Below are 16,778 nucleotides of genomic sequence, written 5' to 3' on the forward strand. Positions count from 1 at the left end.
TCCAGGGCCCGGAGCTCCCCTCATGTACCGCCCCTGGCAGAGGGCTCAGGGAGCTCCGCGGGGTTTTGCTGGGACAGCTCCGGGCAGGCGGTGCCCCAGCAGCCGCCTCTGACCCCTGCAAATGCTGCTGGTTCAGACAGGTTTATTTTAAAGGGACACCAAAACTAAGTTTGTTTTTTATTCTTTCACCACCGCAGGCGCAGGGGGTGCCCGGGCCTCCCGCTCCGCTGCCACCGCCTCAGCCCCGGCCAGGTCACCAACCGCCCCGCGCCGCTCCCCGCAGCGCCGGAGCCTGGGTCCGGGCCGCTGACACAACGCGGCTACACGAACGGCACCGCAGCCTCCCGCCTTACCCAGCCCAGAGCCGGCCCGGCCCGGCGGACAGAACCGCAGAGGGACCCCCAGGTCAGACCCCGCGGTCAGACCCCCACCGCCCCACAATGCCCCGCGTGCCCCCGGTCCCTGAGGGGGCAGTGGGCGGCCCGAGCCGTGCGCGGAGGACAAAGCGCGGGTACCCGGATGTGCGGGGAGGGGGGGGGCGGGGCTGGAGCCCATTGGCCGCCGCAGGGAGGGGGCGGGGCGGGGCGCGGGGACACAAAATGGCGCCGCTCTCGCTGCCGCTTACATAACGCGACCTCTCACCTCGCGCGCGGGGCCAGCCAGCTCGCGGCGCCGGCGGGCGGGGCGAGGCGGCGTGACCGGCGTGGCGAGCAGCCAATCGGGAGGCGGCGGCTCCCGCAGGCGGCCAATAGGCCGGCGGTGCCGCTCGTGGGGGGCGGGCCCAGCGGGGCGGGCGCGGGTTGGGGTGCGCGCGGCGCGGCTCTGCCCGCCGCCCGCCCGGGGGGGGGAGGGGAATCTCCCGCCATTTTTCAATCCTCCCGCCCGGGTCCCGCCGCTGCCGGGGTCGCCGTGTGGATCCGCCGGCTCCGGCCGGGCCCTCGCCTCCTCCCGCCATGGCGCCGCTGCTGGGCCGCAAGCCCTTCCCGCTGGCCAAGCCGCTGCCGCCGGGGGAGCCGGGGGAGCGGTTCGTCATCCCCCACACGCAGGAGGCCTTCCGCACCCGCGAGTATCCGCTCGGCCTGAGGGGGACGGGGACGGGAACGGGGCAGGGAGGGGAGCTCCGGCGGCGCCGCTGTCACCCGCTCCCGGGGCCGAGCGGCCCCGCCGCTGCCGGGCGCCGAACCAGCTTCGGCGGCGGTCCCGGCCCTCCCGGGGGGCGGCGGGGCGGAACAAAGCGGAGCCGTTCGGTGCTGGCCCGGAAGGGGGGCCCGGCCCGCGCTGCTCCGGGCTCGGCCTTGCGCCGGGGGCGGGGGTTCCTCCGCAGAGTTCGGACGCGGTTCCAGCCGGGGGGTGAAGGACTTTGGGGCGGCGCAGCCGTGAGGAAAAAAAAGTAGCGGGCAAAGGGTGCCGAGTCCCGGGAGCCGCCTGCGCTCGGCGGGCAGCGGCAGAGAGGGTTTGATGGGGGCACTGAACCGGGGGCAGCTCCCGGGGGCCTCCGGTGCAGGTTTGGGCGCTGTGTCCCGTGGGTCGGGGGTGGCTGTGGCACGGCAAGGGCTTCCAGCCGGAACGCGAGTGGCTCCTGAGCTGCTCCTGCGTGGAAAGCGTTTGTTTGTTTGTTTATTTATTTATTTATTGTTGTGATTCCCCAAGATGAGGCGTGTGACGCGGCCGTGGAGCGGCGGGGGCTGGGCAGGGGGCTGTCAGAAGCGGGAGCGGTGACCGGGCTGAGGGGGCAGGAGCGGGAGCTCATCCCGCCGGGAGGTTCCTGGTGTCAGGACCGAAATCCCAGAGCCTGAGGGCAGGAGTGGGACCGAGGCGGGAAGGGATGAATGAAGTGAAGGTACCTGGGCGGCCAGGCAGACAAAGGGACTCCAGAACTCCAACAGTGTCTGGTTACTGCGGGGTGGGGAGAAGCCAGGAAAGGTCCCCAGCAAGGCTCAGGTAGTTCTTGAAGAGGAAATGCATAGCTTAGTGTGGGTAAGCGTTGTTAATGCATTTAGCCCCCAAAATGAGATTGCGTTGAGCCTTAGGTACTCGGGTTTTAGTAGGGTTTTCAGTTAAAGCTTTCAGTCTATAATTCAAAAACCTGCTGTTGCAGTGTGCACAAAATGAAAGTAGCTCTGTCATGCACCTGGCAGGACAGACCCATGCTTTCTGCTTATGAGAACGACCAGTGATCAAAAAGGCAAAGAGTTTAATCCCAAATTTTGCTTTTGTTGTAGAAGCTGTGGCTTTAAGTTTATCTGCCTTGTAGGAACGGCACAGGGGCACCTTCTGAGAGCATCAGTGTCTTGGTATGAACCTTGTGGAGCTGTCAGTAGATAGATGTTCTATCTACATGTTTCTGCAGGCATTTGAATGGCATTAACATTAAGGAAAGGAGGGGACCATTTCTGGTTGTCTGAGGGGATGGCTTCAGCTGCAGGGTCAGAAGGAAAAAGGAAACCAATGCAAGCACTGAGGTTTTAGAAGGATGCTCTTCTCCTGGAGAAAGTACTGCATGGGATGCTGTGGGAGGTGGGCAGTCTAGCATGTTCTAGAAAGCTCATCTTGGCAGAGAGACGTCATGAAGCTAAAAAGAGAAACTAAATAATGTGAGGTTTGTATCTTGCTGCTTGGACTGTGTCTCACACAAGCCAGGCAAAAGGTGGAACAGAAAATCACAAGTCAGTTGAAGTGAAGAAATTACCCAAGGAAGACTTGGAGTGGTATTCTTGGTGTGTACCCTGAGAGGGGTTCTGCCATGCAGAGGAATGGGTTTGGAGGACGGGAGCAGCCTGCAGCAGGGGGAGTCAGGAGGTACCTGAGGTTTTGCCCTGAGCAACACTTGGTGTCACTCATGCTGAGGGTTGGCATAAACGTTGAAAAATTCTTGATTGTCTCTTCCCTGAAGGGTATATAGATTATTATGAGTAGGAATTAGGTATTTAAGGCATTAGAAGTTCCTAGGACTTTTTTGATTTTGTTTTTGCTGGGGGGGGGGTTGTTTGTTTGATTGTTTGTTTGAGGGTTTTTTGTTTGGTTGGGTTTTGGTTTTTGCTTTTGTTAGGATTTGCAGCTGTTAGATTGGGTTTAACAAAAAATGGAGATGAGAGCATTGCATATGTGAGTGGAGATGTCTGCCCCATGGGCATGTGCTGAAGTGCTGGCAGCAGTGGGCAGATGGGGACCACTGATCATCAGCACTCGGGTGTTTATTTGGGTCTGATGTTTATTTCTAGCTTCATGTGGGTTCCTTTAGCTGCTAAAGCTCCCAAAAACCTTTTAAGAGAAGCCATGCTGTGTCGAGCCCATTGCATCCCAGCAGAGCCCTGGGCTTTGGGTGCCTGAGGTGGAGTGTGGCTGCCTAATGCTGTGGGGGTGGGTGTATCCTTGCAGGAGCTCTGTAGGATCTGCTCTGGGATCTGTGAGATGTCAGGCAAATGCTTTGTGTGTGGCACAGTCCCGTCTGGTTTTTGTCACCCTGGGGGTGTGGGGGGAAAGGGAAGGCTCTGTGGTGCATGTACTCAGCATCTGATGTCACCCAAACACCAAATTTGTTCCATGGTGAGCAGGGCATCTGGTGAGAGCTGAGCACGTGGGACTGCTGCAGTGTGTGCTGCTCTGCTCCCTGCCACTTGGAAAGCAGAGCTGCCAGCTGGAGAGAGACCTGACCAACCTGGAGTGGTGAGGAGGGACTCTGCAGCCATCAGGGTACCAGCTGGGGAAGCCACGTTGCTTTTTTCCCAGATAAAAGCTTGCTGCCTGCCTCTGATCCACGTTTCCATGCTGTAGGGAACACGGAGAATGGAGTGGTTGGGCTGCAGTGGGCATGGAGGAAGGTTCAGGGCTGTCATTCACATCTTCACCTGTGACATGAGACCAAAGCAGGGTTGTGGCACACTCTGCAGTTGAAGGAAAACTTTTGTCACAAGTAGTGTCCTGTGAAGGTATCAGCCCTCCTAAGGTTTGCTCAGCTAACACAAGTGGAAACAATTAGGACACTGAAGTTATTTTGAAGTTGATGCCCATTTCTGGGAGACCATGGATAACCTGGGAAGAAGTAAACTTTCTATCTCATTAATAGTCATTTTGTGCAGTGGTTAGCTTGTTTAAAATAAACATTTTTCTTTAAAAGGGTCCCTTGTTTTTAATGTCACTTTGTTTTCTGCCTTTGTAACACTGTGGTCCTTGGTGTGATGCAAACAGATGTGGTGTGTTAACTATTACACAGTAGGCAGTCATCTGTTTAATTTATCATGTGTGTTATTTGTGGCTTTTTGGCAAATGGTCACAAGTGTCTGGTGTCCAGGGTTTTGTATTTATTATTTTTTGTGGAGTTTGTGGCAATGGCAGCTCCAGCTATGGAGTGGGATGGGCTGGTTATGGCATAGGAGTGGGCCTCACTTGTCCTGAATCAGACCTGCTGAACTCTCTGAAATTTCTTGGGTTTGTTTCCAGTCTGAGTGGAAAGGACAAATAGCAAACGTGTGGTGGAAAGTTTGAGCTGTAATAAAGTTTGCAAAAACATCATCCTGCAGTTTAGCTTTGTGCTGGCCCAGGACCTCAGGGCAGAACCTGGCTTGGGAGTCTGTGGCCAAATACAAAGGCAAGGTGGGCACTGTGGGCCTGGGTCTGAAGCACTGGGGTCATGATGAGCTGACCAGCTGCAGGTGGAATTGAGTTGCATTTGAGAGGCAGAGCTGAGGAACAAGGAAATTGCTCTGTCTGCTGCTTTTGGTGGTCTGAAAATTGGGGGTCCTGATATGGTGGGATTAAGCTTTTAGTCATAGGTGTGTAGAAGGAAAGGAAAATTCCTAGGGAAAAGAAAATCTTTTGGATCTTCCTGTCTGTGTGGGAAATTATTTTAGGGGAAAAAAAAACCCCAAACTATCTTTATTAACTGGAGATCAGCATTTATTTACTGTCCTTGCTGGCAGGAAAGGAATCTCCTCATAGATTTAGAACAAAGAAATGTAGGAGGGCCATAGACTGTAATTTTTTTCTCAGCCATATCTAAAATAATTGTTTATGGGGAGACTACAGAAAGTTTCTTAGACAGTGTCCTGAACCCTTGAGGTGTGTGCCTTCCCTTTAGCACTTGGGGCTTTTGTGTCTGGGTGGTGTGCATGGACTTGCAGAAGGAAAAAAAGCTGAGGGGAGTTCAGGTGTGCTCAGTGAATCAGGCTCAGGACCTCTGTTACACCTTTAGGCTCCTGTCTGCAGTGAGGGCTGGATTTGCTTCTAGCTCTTCTTTTTGTGGGGGAGGCATAGGAAGGAAAAGTATTCTGGTTGCAATTCAGTCATTCCTAAAGCAGTTCATTGCTGTCAACTATAAGGAGTCTCCTGGTTTCTTTTTGGAGGATTCCTGCATTTGTTTTGGTTTTCTTGAGGGTTTTTTGTATGTAGGTTTTGGTGGTTTTTTTTTTTTTTGTTTTGTTTTCTTTTTGTTTGTTTGTGGTTTGTTTTTTTGTTTTGTGTTTTGGTTTGGTTTTGGTTTTTTTTTTTTTTTTGTTTGGTTGGTTTGGGGGTTTTTTTGTTTGTTTTTTTGCACTAGTTCAGTATCACTACAGAAAATTGCTGAAACCATCCTGGTCTGGTGAGTGGTGCTGTGCAGCTGAGTTCTCTGGAAGCTCTTCCTGCCAGGAGCACCTCTGATTGCTGTGGAAACCTCAGCATCTTTGAAGCCTGGAGGAAGGGAAGGGATTTGCCAGGGAGCTCAGCACTTACTGGGCTGATGAGTTGTCAGATCTGCTGCAGAGCAGGAGGCTCCACAAGCTGGGGAGCTGCAGGATTTCTCCTTGGGTTTCAGACCTGCTCCAGGCAGAGGGAATGGGAATGCCCTGGGCAGTGGGAGCCTCTGCTGGGGGTGGCTCTGTCCTTCCATAGCTCGAGTTGCTGGGGCTGCAGTGTATCCACAGGGCAGCTTCTGCCTTGTTGTGCTTTACATTGGGGCTGTGAATCATGTCCATGAAAATTTGGCTTTGAGTTGTAATTTGACTTCCTAGCAGGAATCTTTAAAAAAAAAAATATTTGCACTGCAGTTTTCTTGGCAGACAAAGCAGATGCAGGGTGTGATGGGTGATCTGCTGTGGCTCTGCCTTGGAGTGGGAGCAATCTGCTCCTTCCTGCAGGGACTCTAGGATGAACACTGGGATTGTGCTGCTGTGGCTGTCAGAGGTGTGCTTTGGGCACCCAGCCTGCCTGTCTGCTGCCTGAGAGGAAGAAACTTTTCTTGCCTCTCTTAGAGTTTCTGCACTTAAATTACCTTCAGCAAGCAAATGGCAACAGAAGCTGCCACGGGGTGGGCTGGTTGGGATTTACACTGTGCTGCCTGTGCTGAGGGTTGTGCCTGTGCATGCTCTACCCATAGAAAACCAGAAGTAGGTTCTGGGTTTTTACCCTGGCAGCTCATGGCTGCTGGGGTGGGTGTGTAGAGCAGAGGCACAGAGGTTCCAGCTAATGCTGCAGGTGATGGGAGCTGCTGCCTGTGTGCCCACTGACCCCAGCCCTGGGGTGGGGATGCAGCTGGTGAGAAAGTCAGGGTGCTGTGATAACCCAGGAGGCTGTTCTGGTTGGAAACCAGAAGTGGCTTTCCTAGGGATTCCATTTCCAAAGGTTTGGGGTTTTTTTCCTCAAAAGACTGGGGGATACTGTGTGGACTGGTAATTTGCATCTGGAGTTTGTATCCACCCGTGGTTGTTGTCAGGCAGTCAGCAGCAGCCCCTGTCACATATCCTGTAAGTTCCTGTCATACTGTTTGTGCTGTTTTCCAATGAATCAGACTGGAAAAGCTGAAAAGTAACTTTGCAGTGCCACAGAACACTCAGCTCTGTGCATCCCCAGCATCCAGCTCAGCCACACTGAGGGGCCTGTGGCACTTTCTGTGGCTCAGTGTGCTCCAGTGCATCCTGGGCTGAAAACCTTTGGGATTTAACCCAGCACCCTCGTGGCAGGGTCAAACTGTTCTGTAGCTATCCTCAGCCTTGCTGCACTCCAGTAGGATGGGGTTGATTGTCTCATGCTGCTGTGTTTATTCTTCCCACTGCATAAATTCTGTTTTCCTGAGCTGCCTGCTCAACAGAGAGTATGAAGCACGTTTGGAGAGGTACAGTGAGAGGATCTGGACCTGCAAAAGCACAGGAAGCAGCCAGCTGACACACAAGGAGGCTTGGGAGGAGGAGCAGGAAGTTGCTGAGCTGTAAGTACCAGGGAAAAAAATCAGTGTGTGTCTGTCTACAGGCACTGGGACATGGGAATGATGTGTGATTGCTGGTCTGAGGTGATGTGAGTAGCTTTTTTCTGGCTGTGAGCACATCTGGGGATTCTGGAGCTGAAAGCAAATTCAGCAAATTTGAAGCTATCACTTGCAGCAGTGTACTTATTTATGCTGTGTCTTGGTATTGCTTGAACTAAAATAGTTCAGCACACAGTACTTGGCATATTTTAAAGTCCCTTGAGTCATGGGAATTTCTCAAAGGGAAAAAAATAAATTGTGTATAGGCTAATATATAAAAATACTGTAAAAAGAGGCTATTCAAGTGTTTCACATCAACCAAATCCACAGCTGTAATTATTTTTTTCCAGATCTGCACTGGAGTCAGGTGTTGTACTAAGAAAAACAGTATTTTGGAGTGAGATTTTAAGGATCTCTACATGAAACAGTAAAGAACAAAGGGAAACCAGACCTCTGTTCAGGGCACTACTGTGTTCCTCTCATGTCCCCAACCTCCCCTGTGCACCCAGGTCAGGCCCTGAACCCTTTGCTGGGATCCAGCCTGACTTGCCATAGAAGTGAAGTGTCTGTAAAGGTGCAAATCCCTGGCTCAACCAACATAGAGAACTTACTTTGTGATTACCAGCTTGTAGGAATTATGCCAAACAAGTGCCACGTTTCTCTGGTCTGTGAACTTGGACTTCTGTGGCTTTTTCCTCCCTGGATTTAAACTGGGGAAATTGTCAGTGGTACTGCTAAGGAAAAAATTCCCATTATTTGAGGTTAATCACCTCCTTAAAGGAAACAAAAAAGAGAAAAGTCTTAGCAACAGTTCTAATTTCTATCAGGACTGAATTCTTACAGTCTTCAGTCTTTCCTCCTTGGTGTTTTTTGAGAGCAGGGTAGAGACCCAGCTCTGTGAACACCCAGTCCTGACTCAGCACTGGTCTGGTGTGGATTACTTCTGGTTAACAATGTGGAATTGGTTGGCCACTTCTCACAACGTTAACAAATGTAAATGAATTATAATTAGAGGATTTCTCAATAACAAATTTAGCTGCCCTCTCTTTAAATGTGGGGAAAAAAGGCTCTGTGAACCCAGATTTTGGTCTTGTCTCTTTGAAACAGGATTAGAAGCTTCCCAGGCAGTCAGCAGGCTGCTGTAATACCTGACACCAGTCTATATTTAAAAAGTTCATTTAGGCAGTTTGCTAAAGAGAGAATTTTTTTCATGGTGGTTGTGGAACAGCAAATGGAGCTGAGAATTGTCAGCAGTGGATTTCTGAGCCTGAGAAGCTGGAGGAGTTCTGGAAACATGGAGTATTTTGTTCCTCCTTACAGTAATTTACTTTTGGCCAGAAAGCTTCATGTAGTATTTTTCTTACTCCTATCAGCTAAGGGAGCTGATCTTTTAGACAGGAAATTGGTCAAGTAATTTTTTAACAGCTCTTTTCATTCTTTGAATGGAGAAGTTTGAAGATGGTGTCATGGTGAAACACCCAAAATATTTTTCTCTGGAAAAGATAATTTGATTGTGTCTGTCTCCTTTACTGTGTTAGCAGTCTGTTGAGGAAGAAAGAAATTCTAAATCGTTGTCAGCATCCTGTTACTGTTGGGAGCAAAAATTTTAAAGAGAGAAGCCCCACAATTATGACATGGTCTTGGTGCATGTTTAGCATCTAATGGAGAGGTAGGAATAACCAGCAAGAAAGGGTTTGCCCTCAGTGCTGCTCTCCCAGAATGCTTCCTCTGGGAAGGAAGAGGAGGATTTGTGTTGTCAAACCCATTAACACTTTGTGGGGTGGGGACCATGCTGGGGGGAGGGCACCAGAAAGCTTGGGGGGGTCTTTGCATGTTAATGTGGCATCTGCCTCAGTCATTGTCTGGGCTGTTGAGGATCCAGGGATTTCAAAATGGGAGATTACTTTGCATTTGGCTTTTATTCCCTGACTAACTAAAACTTCTGTGCTTGCTCAGCTTGAAGGAGGAGTTTCCCATCTGGTATGAGAAACTGGTGCTGGAAATAGTCCACCACAACACTGTATCTTTGGAAAAGCTGGTGGATGCAGCTTGGCTGGAGATCATGACCAAATTTGCAGTGGGAGAAGAGTGTGACTTTGAGGTAAGGAGCTGTTTTCCATTTTATCTCATGCTTCTGCACAGAAACAATTTTGGATGTCTGAAGGGCAGGGTATGGGAAGAACATGTTAGGCACTTACATTTTCAGAAAGTTGGTGAGAATTTCTTACTGCAGAACCCCAGTGATTGCTCCTACTTTTCAATCCAAAATGGTTCCATAAACACTGATGGCAAGAGAAAAATGGCTGATCCATGTGTGTGCCTGGGGAAACAGACATACATTTGTCATACTGCTTAAATAATGGTCTGGGTACATATTTAAATATATATAAATACCTATACTAAATGAAAGGAGTTAAAAAGTATAATCTGACATAATGTTTTCACTTGGTATGTTTGCAGAAGGAGTAGTCTTAAACCAGTGTAGCTTAAAATCAGCTGCTTACAAATCTCTAATGATCAGAAAACTCCCTGCAAAACTGGGAAAGATGGGAAAATCTGTTTAGGGAGTACTCTGTCAATTGGGGCTGTGTGCTCCTTGTCCACCCAGCCTTTTCTTGCACTGAGAAAGCAGAATTATTAAACACTGGAAAAACTTGTGAGTTGGCACTTCTCTCTTCTGTGCAGAACTTCCAGGTAGGAGTAGTAGAAAGAAATTCTGAAGTTCTTCCATGAGAGAGTTCATGAGTATCTCTCAGTTCTGTCAATTAAATGTTCTGCTAAACTATGGTTTGTAGGTGTTCTTGCTTTTTTCTTTTAGAATCATAGAATTGTTTGTGTTGTAAGGAACCTTCAAACATCATCCAGTGCCACCCCTGCCATGGTCAGGGACCCCTCCCCCAGCCCAGGGTGCTCCAAGCCCCATCCAACCTGGGCTGAGACACTGCCAGGGATGGGGCAGCCACAGCTTCTCTGGGAAACCTGGGACAGGGGCTCAGCACCCTCACAACAAAGAATTTCTTCCTAATCTCTCATCTCAATCTCCTGTTTTCCAGTTTAAAGCCCTTCCCCCTCATCCCATCCCTCCAGGCCCTTGTCCCCAGTCCCTCCCCAGCTTTCCTGGAGCCCCTTCAGGCACTGGAAGGTGCTCTAAGGTCACCTCATATCCTCCTCCAGGCTGAGCAGTGGCATTCTGGAATGTCTTGCTCAGGTTCAGTTTTCATCAATATTTCCATGCAGGTTGGTAAAGAGAAAATGTTGCCTGTGAAGGTTGTGAAAATACATCCCCTGGAGAAAGGTGATGAAGAGGCCTCAGAAAAGAAATCTGATGGGGCCTGTGACTCCCCATCCAGTGACAAAGAGAACTCCAACCAGGCAGCCCAGGACAACCAGAAGGAAGGCACCCTGAAGGAGGATGATAACAGGAGGGAGAGTATGAGTAAGTAGTGAGACAGCACCCAGGTGTTCCTGGCCTGGGCTGTGATGTTTGAACGTGACAGAGGGCCTGGCTGGGTGGTGGTGGTGTGGCTTTGTTGGCATCAGTGCTCTTTGCTTTCAGCTCGTAAAGAAAAAAGTGTGCTGCCATTCTGGGGAGGGATACTGAAAGCTATGTAGGAAGTGTATAAGCTTTGGAAATATAACAAGTGTATTAAAAAAAAAAAAGGAGGAAGGAACAGCAAAGGTTTATTGCAGAATCAAAGTTCTGCTGTGATTGTATTTCTAGTGCCTGTTCTGCAGTCAGAGGCAAGCTCTAGTTCTCTTTTATGTCCCCAGCTGACATAAAAAATAAGGGTGTTTTTTATATTTTTGGTTTATCCCTTTCTGTTTTCAGATGCAGAGACAAAACTCGTGCACAAAAAAGCATATTAAATTCTTTATTTCAAAATCACACTTTGAAACATTATTCCTCTCTTTCATATCTGATACTTGTTGCTACAGAACTAAACAGTGTGTGTCCAAGGCTTTTCTTTACTCTGAGAAAGTACTGGTGAAAGAGGGGCAAAAAAAAAAAAAAGTTTTGCATTTTGTGTAACTGCCTAAAATTGGAATTATAAAATTCTTTAGAAGATATTTCAAAAAGTTTTTTAAAAAAGCCCCAACCCTACAGCATAGCTATAATCTGGATATCTTAATTTTAAAGATACATAAATGTAGTAAACAGTTTGTTTGTAAATTTCCCCTACAACATCTAGGGAAGGTGCAGATAGCCTTCTCTAGTATGGAGAAGCAGAAAGTCAGAATACAGCCCTGAAAGCTAATAGTGAACTCAGGAGTGGAAAACAAGTTCTACCAAGCTCTAGTTCCATGCTTAATAATTGTCAAACTGTTACTGATTGGTACTGGAAAAAGAATAAACTGTTTTGATTTTATTGCCACTAAGAATGGAAAAAAAGTGTGGCAGAAACAACCTGGCCTCACACTAATCCTTTCAGACAGTGATAGTGCTTGCAGAGGGAATAATTCATGCTTTTTTTCCTTTATTTTTCATTATAGACTTGCAAAAGGCATGGGAAATCCCTTATACTTTAAAAATGTAAATTTGCCAGATTTGCAAGCATTTTGGGTCTTGGGTGTTGACTCAAGTGTGCTGTACCCCAGTGGATGGTGCAGTGCTGCAGCCAGCTGTGTGCAGATGTGCAGGAATTGGGGATCCTGCTCCCTTCCAGCCTCTGGCTCAGCTGAGGTTTCAGTGTCAAGTGGGACCCTCCAGCCCTTTCTGTAAAAGGTGAACCTCAACATTTCCAAGTCAGAGATGCCAGCAGAGTCCTAACCTGCTCAGTCAGAGCAGTAAGGACATTTTATTGCTAATGCTTCATATTCTCAGTTACAACAGAGCACAGGCTCCTCAGAAGCTGCTTGCTGAACCTGTGTTCCAGAGGCCATTCAGATAAATTGCTGCAGGGACACATCCTGCTACACGAGTGGTGAAGAGGTGCTGACATCCAGCCTTGGGTTGTGTGCCCTGCCTGGAGGTGCTGAGCCACCTGGACATTTCTTTTCTAATAATTTGGACACTTGAGCAGAGGTTCCAGGGCTGAGGTCAGGGTGCAGGAGGGAGCAGTCAGAGCTGCACCTTCCTGCGGTGACACCAGGGGGCAGAGCAAACCTTAGCATTTTCACTAATCTGTCAAACTTAACGATTTGGGGTTTTTTTGCGTCTGTGTGGGGTGGAATAGGCAGAGAGAGAGAGAGAACTTCAGTCGCTCTGGTAGGAGTCTGCTGTGCTTCAGAAGCTAAAATTAAAGCTTTATATACCAGCTTTGTTGTATCAAATGTGCAGTCTGAAGTGGCTTTGTATTTTTAGTTGCTTAGAGAGTGAGCTCTGGAAACCCTACAGAAGTGAAAGGAAGGGCTAGTTTGTCCTGAGAATGGATGATGAAGTAATGAAGGCAGGTTCTGCAGCTGGAGCTGTACTTGGAACTAATACTGCTTCAGAAAACCCAGATAAATGGTGACTAGAAGGAGACAACAGCATGTGGATGCTTTATGAGGTTCCAGCAGTGTAGTCAATGTAAGTTTTATTATAGTATAATGCAACAACAAATGAAGTATGCTTTTGGTAGAACTTTGCAAAGGAACACATAGTGATTTATTCTTCCCCATCCCTGCTATCCTGGTGCTGTTTGATGGAGTTCAGAGTTTCATCCTTATTTCTAGAATCTAGAAAGTAAATCACAGGAGGAGCAGTCACTCCCAGGCCTGTGCAGAGGCAGCAGTGTTACTGAGGCCTTCAAAGTCAGAGCCAGGACTAAGCAGCACATTGCTATTTTTTTTTTTATATGAACTTGCTATAAGTACGCACATCCAGCAAAGATAACATTCAGCTGTTTAAAAGGCATTGAGGAACATCTTTGAAATCAAATCATTTATAGGGCTTGAAGTGTCTTGTATGAAACTTCCATTGTGCTGTTAAGCAGAAAAACATAGCTCAACACCTGTCAGCTTACCAAGATTTTTTAATACAAATGTGGAACCAAAGGAGACAGAAGTTAATCTCAGCCTGACTCGAGATGAGAGGATTAGTCTCCTTTCACACCTACTGTCACTGTTACAAAATTTAGGGGGTTTTACTTTGAAGAAAATCTGCATAATGTGTGATGCTGGGATTCTGCAGTGCCTTGTTTGGAATGTGGCACTGATGTAGGAAGTAGCTGCACATCTCTGTGGATGTACAGTGAGCCCATGGTATCTGTGATCTGCTCCCTAGCCAAGGTGTCTGATTTTGGAAGGTGATGGGAGAGAGAGCTTGGGTTTTTATACCATGTAAATTGGAGCTAAATTCTGTAGGGTTTGCAGTATGACACTGGTTAGATATTTTAAAGTCTGACATATGCAGAATACAAGTAGGTGCTAGACATGCTTAGATGATTCTTCTCATCTATCATGCTTGCTTTAGTGTTTTCTTTGAGTCATAGCCACAAATGTAAAAACATCTGGGGATTGCTTTCTTCAGTAAGCTTGGATTTTTCTCTTAAATGATTAACATTTGCAACCTGAATATAGGAATAATAGACTCAACCCCAGCTGGCAAGATGTGATGCCTTTGTACTCTTGCAGTTACATCTCTCTTCAGAATAAAAATACTGGTTGTATAAGTGTGTTTAAAGTCTCCAGTTCAGGAAGCCTTTACACATGGAGCTCATCACTCTAAATGCATAATGGCCACCAAAGTTAAATGATTTTAAAAGTTACTCTAATTTAGAACCAGTAATTTGTGCAGTAGAATTATAGCAGAGACAGGGTTCTCAGCAGGAGCTCCATGTGCAGGTCACTGGTTGGGTTACAAAACCTGTCTCCCATTTATGAATTTTATAGGCATTTTCTCCCTTAGCATAGGTGATTGCAGCTTCCCCTCTGGAGAGAGATGGGTTTCAGTACTGCAAAGAGATGGGTGTTACCTCCTACTTCAGAGCTGTTCAGGGACTCCTTTCCCAGCCTGTATCTTCAGGATCTGTCTAAAACCCCAGAACAGGATTTTTCCTGATGTTCTAGTTTAGCCAAACACTGTATAGATAGCAAGGGAGGGCCCAGTCCAGCCATGGCTTGGATTCTGTAACCTTACTTTTCTGCACTCAGATGCTCACACTTGGTGTCCCTTTCCTTTGCCAGGTGACCGAGCACGGAGGTCTCCTCGGAAGCTTCCCACTTCCTTGAAGAAGGAAGAAAGGAAATGGGTTCCACCTAAATTCCTGCCACACAAATACGATGTCAAACTGAAAAATGAAGATAAGGTGAGTTGTCCACTTGAATCCTTTCTATCACAACATAAATATGCCAATTCAATGAAGTAATCAGTACTGGTGATGCAGCACAGTGTAGTGCTTTCTGCTGGAGTTGGAAGCAGGATGGCTGGAGTTGCCCGTGATTAGCCTGGCTGTTTCTAAACCTGGTTTTGTGCCTAGAGACACCTGACAGCTCCCTGGTACTGCACACTGAGTCAGAGTGCTACAGTGGCTTTAGAGTGGTTGCTATTACCAGGCTGATCTCCAGACAGTTACTGAAACGTGGGTCAGAGATAGACAAGTTAAATCACCAGCAGCAGGTGCTGCTCTTGTTCTGACTGAGCTGCTCTGAGGGATGTAGGTGGCTGTGCTTCAGGGAGCTCTGTCTAGCTGCAGCACTGCTGCATGCTTTTTGTCACTTCCTGCTAATTTGGCAGGAGTGGCAGTGCTGACCTCAATTCAGTGAGCACAACCCACAGAGTTACTCCTCTGGTCTCAGGGAGGAACGATCGAAGCGAAACAAACATCCTTATGTAACAGCTTTTAGGTTAGTTGCAAGCACAAGCCAGAGGTAGGTCAGAGATAAAGCAGTGGGCTTTGGCAAGAAATCTGCCCTGTAAGACAAGATGTTAATGCTTTTTTGGCTAAGTGAAATCTCCTGCCACTCTGTTGTGCATCTCAGTTCTGGGATCTGAGTTTTCTTGCGTTTGGGTCTGTTTTGAGTCTTGGGAAGAGCGAAGAGTTTGAGGATGGGAAGCAGTAAGTCTTTTAGCTGCATCATGTGTATTTCTAAGGTGGTTAGAAGTGAAATGTTACCAGTCTGGTGTTTGTTATCTCCCAGATCATCAGCAATGTGCCAGCAGAGAGCTTGGTGCGCACGGAGCGTCCTCCCAACAAGGAGATCCTCAGGTACTTCATCCGGCACAACGCGCTGCGGGCTGGCACCTGTGAGAATGCCCCCTGGGTGGTGGAGGACCAGCTAGTGAAGAAATACTCTCTGCCCAGTAAATTTAGTGACTTCTTGCTTGACCCACACAAGGTATGAACTTCTTAAAGGTCCCCCTTTGCTTTCTCACCCGTTTCCCACCCTTAAGCAATCTCACAAGATGCTTCAGTTTTCCAGTTGGGCTTTGGTGCCCCCAGAGCTTACATCAGCTCAGAGCAAAGCAGGAAAACCCAGTCTTGTGAAGATGGACCCTTGGTGAGGTGGCACACCTTGAATGTCTCAAACAGTGACTCGAAAATCGGAGTTGTAACTTTTCCTGATTTTTTTCCAGTGGTTTGTATTGCTTGTCTACAAGTACAGACATGATTCTCTTGTTGTAGGACAATTTGCAGAGCTATAGCCCTTACCTGGTAACATCAGGTATTGAGCCTTTTTGTGGCTGCAAGAAAAAGCTGGATGTGTTTGACCTCTTGTAAGGTGCTGGGTTGAGTGATGGCACCACAAATGTTTGTACCAAAATTATAAGTAGCAGGGCTGGCTGTTTTTCCAGCCCTTTGTAAGGACACAGCTAATCAAGTAAATGCCATACTATGAAATCTCTTGGTTTAAAATTGATCTTTGTGTGCAGAAAGCACTATTGTGTTCGTTTTAGTAAACTCTCATTTTCATAGACTCAGACTTTGTCAAGTGTTGTTCTAAAACTAGGAGAGAAATAATTGCTTTTCCCCTTTTTCCTCATCAGGACCAGAACTCCCTTTTTTTGTAAGCTTCTATCCATCATCTTCAATGAGCTGTTTACTCTTGCTGTAGTGTTTGAGGTCACTGCTTTAATAGAAATTGAACAATATGCTGGTGGTGTACAGTTCTTTTATTCATTGTGCTGATGGAGGAGGTGTACCCTTACTGTCAGAAAAGATGCACAACTATGAGATCTTCAGTTTGACTTTTAGGAGTCCTTAGCTTTATTTTTAGGGGTGGCTCTAGGCAGTGTGTTTCTTACTGGGCATAGAGATTGAATTTATCTCAAGGTTTTAAAATTTCAAGAAGTGGCTGGAGGATTTATTAATCCTGAATTAGTGATCTGACAAAATAACTTTATGTGACAGTTGGGTACACAGTATGAGTTACAGAACTAATAATTGGGAATTTGTAATTATTGTGATTCACATCAGTGCTGGATGTTTCAGTTTAGGCAAATCTCTTCAGCAAAGATTTCAACAAAGAATTTTTGTAGAATGAAGTTACCCAGGCACTGAATTTGGTGAGTGTGCAATCTCCTTTAAAAATTCCTATAATGGCCCTAATGAGGACTCTTGAAGAGTGAACATCAGTGAGTAAGAAAATCTAAATATTCCTGTGGCAGCCTGAACCTGATCACATTTGTGTCTGTTCTGGA

At 47.5% G+C, this 16,778-nt stretch overlaps 1 protein-coding gene across 1 annotated transcript in view; it reads left to right on the top strand.

Annotated features, from left to right (window-relative positions):
* Positions 1-785: 785 nt before the first annotated feature.
* The window catches only part of BAZ1B (bromodomain adjacent to zinc finger domain 1B), a 49,856-nt gene continuing 33,863 nt past the window's right edge, over positions 786-16,778 (top strand). The window contains exons 1-6 of the mRNA XM_071765372.1: positions 786-1,066; positions 7,064-7,180; positions 9,173-9,317; positions 10,454-10,652; positions 14,324-14,445; positions 15,278-15,475. Coding sequence (XP_071621473.1) covers positions 954-1,066; positions 7,064-7,180; positions 9,173-9,317; positions 10,454-10,652; positions 14,324-14,445; positions 15,278-15,475 — 894 coding nt within the window. The 5' untranslated portion in view covers positions 786-953. The remainder of the gene's footprint in view (positions 1,067-7,063; positions 7,181-9,172; positions 9,318-10,453; positions 10,653-14,323; positions 14,446-15,277; positions 15,476-16,778) is intronic.

This window comes from Heliangelus exortis, chromosome 21, assembly GCF_036169615.1.
Source record: "Heliangelus exortis chromosome 21, bHelExo1.hap1, whole genome shotgun sequence".
Taxonomy (NCBI): Eukaryota; Metazoa; Chordata; class Aves; order Apodiformes; family Trochilidae; genus Heliangelus; species Heliangelus exortis.